At 35.9% G+C, this 6,000-nt stretch overlaps 1 protein-coding gene across 2 annotated transcripts in view; it reads left to right on the forward strand.

Moving 5' to 3' along the window:
* PAWR (pro-apoptotic WT1 regulator) overlaps positions 1 to 4,277 on the forward strand; it is a 140,268-nt gene extending 135,991 nt beyond the window's left edge. Inside the window, exons 7-8 of one of the 2 annotated variants that reach the window (XR_009265505.1) lie at positions 3,240 to 3,451; positions 4,086 to 4,277. Coding sequence is in view for 1 of the 2 variants with exons in the window: in XM_058741932.1 (XP_058597915.1) it covers positions 3,240 to 3,258 (19 nt within the window). In the remaining variant the exon portion in view is untranslated. Of the gene's footprint in view, positions 1 to 3,239 lie in introns of both variants that reach the window. The other variant, XM_058741932.1, reaches the window with a different exon arrangement.
* The last annotated feature ends 1,723 nt before the right edge of the window (positions 4,278 to 6,000 follow it).

Raw genomic sequence — 6,000 nt, forward strand, 5'->3', positions numbered from 1 at the left:
ATTACTCAGCCATAAAAAACTATGAAATCTTGCCATTTTCAGTGACATGGATGGAGATAGGATAATTGAAATAAGAGAAAGACATGCCATATGATTTCAGTCATGGGATTTAAGAAACAAAATGAATGAAGGGGAAAAAAGACAAACCAAGAAACAGACTCTTTTAACTATAGAGAACAAACTGATGGTTACCAGAGGGGGGATGGGTGATATATGTGAAGGGGATTAAGAGTACATTTAATGTTGTTGGGCATTGAGTAACATATAGAATTGTTGAATCACTATCTTATACACTTGAAACTAATATAACACTGTATGTTAACTATATTAGATTTTTTAAAAGGCATCAGGTTGAGTGTTAAGTTACATGTTGCTTAATATAAGCTCCTTTACTTTTTTAAATGAAAAAAAAAGTGTTGGATGATGGCTAGAAGCAGTTGTGAAGTTGCCCCATGACTGACTGAGCCACCAGGAGTCCTTACTAGTGCTTAGAATAAAGCCCAGCTGCTGTCAGCCATCACCTGGGGGACCATGTAATAATACTGGCAAATGATTTTCTCCATTCCTGCCCATGCCTTCATCCAGAAAGAAGGATCCATTCCTTTATTCCAGATTATGGAAACCAACTATAACCTAAATTCTTGCATTTTGTATCTTGCATTGGTTCACAAATACTTAATGCATTCTATTTTGTGTTAGTCTTTGTACTAAGTACAAAGGACATTGCAGTGAAAAAAATTGTAGCCTACACCATTCTATTCTTTATTGCCCAATAAAAAAGTTGACACAGGGTTGAAGAGTGCTGCTTTTAGAATGTCCTTTGGACTTTTACAAAAGATGAGAATTGAAATTCACTTATCTTTTGAGCCTCAATACATGTCATGGGGCTATCTAGTTTATGTTATCAAAATCATGCTTATAAATCTAATGTTTGGGAAAGATTTATTCCCTTAATCTTGAAAAAATTGAGAGTGTGGATATTGAGCATAAATTCATATTTTCATTAATTTGTTAGATGAATTTTAGTTTTGCCCCTAAATCATGTCTTCAGTGGCCGATGATAGTAAGTCTTCAGTGGGAGTCAGGGCCCCACGTTTTCTAGTATCTTCTGGCCATCTGAACCATTTGTAATTATTCATAGTTTATATGTTAAATCTTATATTGAATTTCAAATATCTGTGTTTTTATAGCTTATAAAATTCCCAAAGTCACCCATGGTTAGATAAAACTTTCTTCCTGGGTTTTACTTTTTTTCTGAGCTTTGTGATTAAGTACGGTGTACTTTATAGGCTGTTGTTATCTTGTTACTTAAGAAACACTCCCCCTGTGGTGAAATCATCCATTCACCACCTCCCCCCCCCCTTTTTTTTAATTGGTCAGGACACTTTTATCCATTTCCTGTTATCCGTGCCTAAAGATTTATTTCATTTGGAAAGAATATATGTGGGGGGATTAGATCCAATTTTGAGGATTTACCCCTGGTTGACTTACAGAGTAGCATTAGTCTTTTATAACTGAGATTTAAAAAAAAAAAAAACTCTTAAAAATAACATATTGGTAAGAGCTGTTTCTCTTTCCCAGGCTACTTGAGGAGGTTCTCTTACTTGGTCTCAAGTGGGTTTATAACATCTTCCTCACTAACTTTTTGTTTTTTAAAGATTTTAAGTAATCTGTATATCCAACGTGGGGCTCAAATTTACAACCCCAAGATCAAGAGTCACATGTTCCACCAACCGAGCCACCCAGGTGCCCCCTTGCCGAACTTTTAAAAAACTGATTGTCTGTGCAGATGAGGAAGTAAGACTAAGAGGAGCATGTTATTTACCCTAATGTCGTGTCACGTGGCAGTACAAGTGGAATCGTACTTTGCTGGTACCTGAAAACAGGTGTCTGACTACTGCTAAGATTAGTCTGTGACACAGGTCTGTTTCGGGGGAAGGTTAGATAGAGATTACAAAATACTAATTTCTAAATTAGAAAGTCATAAAACTTATTTTTTGATAGCAGAAATTAACTTTTTCATTTTATCCTTGCCTCTTTAGAACATGATTTCAAGTCAGTGTTACATTGTTCAGTGAAGCATTGTTTCTTTAAGTGTGATAGTTCCTCTACTCCTACATCAGAGTCACCTGGAGTCTACAGGAATACTCAGATGAATCAGATGTCTCTGTCCTCAAAAAGCTTACATATGGTTAAAGAATAGAATCTATACAAGCAAAAGAGGAGTGAGAGATTAAATTCTTCAAGGACTAGGATAGACTTCTTTAGGACCTAGCATTTGAAGCAAACTTTGAAGGAGCTGAGGGAGGGTTAGTATTTGTCATAGGAATATTTAGCAATAGTTATTCATCATCTGCTGAGTCATGGTACTACAGCCGAGGGCTGCATCTAATGTTCTTTGTATACACACTAATTTGGAAGTCACAGCTTCCAAATTAGACCCACCTGACCACTAGTTTTCAAGTTCAGACCTACTTGAATTCAGATCCTGGTTGTACCACTATTAGCTGTGTGACCTTGAACGAGTTGCTTTATAATTTCACCATCTGCAACAAGGACAAAATAGTGCCTAACTTAGTCGGGTCATTGTGAAGAATAAATGAGATGATGCATGTAAAATGTGTGATACAACACCTGTTCATAGCTATGATGGGGAAAGAATTAAAATGAAGGTAACTCTTACAGTGTGATTTATACCAGTGAAGAAACATTGTAACAGTTCATCTTTCCTGAAATTGGGGGGAAAAAAAAGGCTATCAGGAAGTTCTGGATAAGCAATAAAACTACCATCTGGTTTTAGATTTCTGCTTTTCTAGGGTGGCTGTCCTTAGAAGTCCAAATGAGGCAAGTCAGAATTCTGTCCTAAACTAGAATGCAGGATGTGCTGATTCAAATGTAATGTAATCTATATCCCCTGCTAAATGTAACTGTTGAAGGAACATTGAACAGTCTTGGGTAAAGAAGAATATCTTTTAGAAATAAAGAGCTTCTTGAGTTAGTTTATTTGAGAGGCTCTAAGTATTTCTCAGGTCTCTCGTCTCTCCAAATCCCCAGCCTCCGCTTGGGCCTGTTTTCCTACTAAGAATTGTCTCTGCATGGACTCCTGAACAAACATATTCCAGGGCAGTGTCATTAACCAAGCTGATATGGGAACTAAACCAACAGGGTGAATCAGCTTGAATTCATGAAGGTTGGCAACAAGTCAATTTCTTTCTCTACCTCTCCACTTGTTTTTTCAGTGTACCTGATTACCAGTGACCGGTGTGTCCTGATAAGAGAGAACAGGAAGCATATCAAAGCAAGAGGTTGTTTATCTACTGACCCTCCTGGAGAACAAGAAGCATTTTTTCTTGATTTGGATATGTGTACTATAAGACAGCAAAACACAGGATGGCAGTTCTAGGTGTTATCACTAGGGATGATTTTTTAATCACGGCAGAATGCCACAGAGGTATTTAAAACATTTTTCCTTTTGAATTGCACAAGTTGGAAAGTAACGTTTGTCCTCTGGCCTAAAAAAAGAGTCTTAACTGGAATGTGGATATTTTATTGTCCAATTATACGTATATTAACTTGAAATTGTACACAGTCTAATTCCTTTCGTGTTTTTTAGATACTGGATTTTATACTTGTGTATTCTTAGATCTTACATATCTGATTAATATCTCTCTAGTAAGACAATACCTTGCTCAGCTTAATCATAGGTAATTTACTTGTCATGTGACATTTGTAGAGTATAAGAAAGTTTAATCTATTTTAATAAAGTTCAGAAGTAGGAACTTTTCTCTCCCATGAGTGAGATTAATGAGAAACATTAAGGCAAGCAATTATGCTTTTTTCAATTAAAAATATTTGGGACTTCAGTTTAAATTGGTGAGGGTTACCAAAGGTAATATGGTTTTAAGGAGGTAGTTGGATTTTCTTAACATCTTAAAAGTGGCCAACTAAGCCACCACACAGAGAAAGATTGAAAGGAATTTCAAAAATATATATTCCCCATTGAAAAAAAGTAAAAAGCCATCCCTAAAATAGTGAAGTGCTGCTATATCTAGAAATAAAACTAGGACGTCCCTTTTCTCTTCTAGATTTGCACCCTTTCCGAGGGCTTCTCTGGACTCCATTGGTAGGGGAAGCTTTTCCAGGACTGTCCTCTAACGGTACAGAAATAATTGGCATTTGCTGTCTATGTGCATTTTCCTTTTGAAAAAGCCCATAGGAGGTTTTCAAATACTTGTTTGAATAAGTAAATAAAAGAAACAACGAAGGAGTGAATGAGAGACCTTGGTTGCTACTTTAGCCTAACCCTGAGTCTTACTTATTACACGTTTTGTGACTGTTAGGAAGTACTTTACCCATGGCTTTGTTTCCTTGTCTACAAAGTGGAGTTAATAACACCTACCACATAAAGTACTTAATAAATGTTTGAGTATCTGAATTAATCACTGGGTCCAGTTCAGATACACTGACTGAGTCCCGTTTTCTGGGGTCTGGCAATTTGCCCTTTTAACAAAATCTGTTGGTGATTCTTATGCATCCAAAGTTTGAAAACCACTCATTTAAACTGTACTATTTATTGGGTAGGGTACTATGATAGATGCCCAAGGCAGTATAAAAACGAATCAAATGGTCTCTGTCTTCGATAAATATACATACGGTTAAAGGATAGACATAATGTAAATAAAGCACAGAGGAAGGAGAGATTAATCCTCTTAAGGGATTGGTAAAACTTCTTAAGGATCTAGCATTTGTAAGGATTAAGTAAGAATTTTAAAAAATGCCTGGATCAATGTGTGTCGCGTGGTAAATGCGTAACTATTGGTATTATTATTTCCACATATGCTTTGTCTATATAGTCCATTCCTTTCTTCCTAGTCTATAAGGACTGTGTCTATATTTTCGATAGATCTCCCCCATTCAATTTATAAATTACTTTGGATAACTATACTGCCTTTTCTGAATGATTTTCATGATTTTTTACTGTTTTTTGGCAGGTGTTTTTCTTTCTCTTACTAAAACCACCTTGTGTACTTTCTCATTTCCATTTTATGACCCTATGAAAAAATTTTCACGAAAATGAAATTTAATTGCACTCACATTGTACCTTGCTGTATATCCTGAGACTCATCATATGCTTTAAGAAAATTCGAGTCCTAAACTGTAGAAAAGAAATCCATTTAGTTAATTTCATTTAGTCAGGTTTTTCTGGCTTGTGGATTATTCACATTCTTTACCTCTGCACTTACAGGTTTCCTTTTATCTGTTTCTTTGCTTGTTAGGCATGAATAGAGAAAGAGAAAGAAGCAGATCTGGTAAAAAGTTTTCGTATGTGAACTGAAAGGAACCAATGGCCAAAATAAGGCTCAGCTTAGAGAATTCTGTTGATATTAGACAGGGTGTCACAGTCTTCCTGTTAGCAGAGGTGTAGCCTGATGGTCCTGGCGTGCTTAGGATATTGATCAGAGATTCTGACCTTTGCTCCTGCTACGACCTTACTGTGTAACTTGTGCAAACCAATCAGTCTTTTCATGTAATAAGGAAAATGCCTGCATAATTTTGGATTCACGGTCCAAATGGATGTCAGGAAAAGGAATTTAAAGAATTCACTGAATGTGAACACAGTATTCTAGATACTAAACAAGAAACCTCAAAAAATGTACCTTGTCTTTTAAGACATTACAAGAAATGAAACTGGAAATGGACTTTTTTTTCCCCTGTACCTTTTCAGAATTCATCTACCAGTAGCACCAGCTACCATATAAATATTTTTGAATGATTTTGTACTGCTTATAAAACTTAAAGGACAATTTTTATACCCATTTAATAGTGTGCAAAATTGTGGCATATAACTTGAGGGACCTGCCCAAAGTTACTTAGCTAAATAATGCTGAAATGAGAACTAAACTAGTTTTTCTGATTTCCTGTTTGCCAAAATATTATGCTTCAACCAAGAAGTGAACATTTTTGTTCTATTTATGGAAGTCTAATCTGTCTATAGCCTGC

Source organism: Neofelis nebulosa, chromosome 8, assembly GCF_028018385.1.
Source record: "Neofelis nebulosa isolate mNeoNeb1 chromosome 8, mNeoNeb1.pri, whole genome shotgun sequence".
In the NCBI taxonomy this organism is placed as follows: Eukaryota; Metazoa; Chordata; class Mammalia; order Carnivora; family Felidae; genus Neofelis; species Neofelis nebulosa.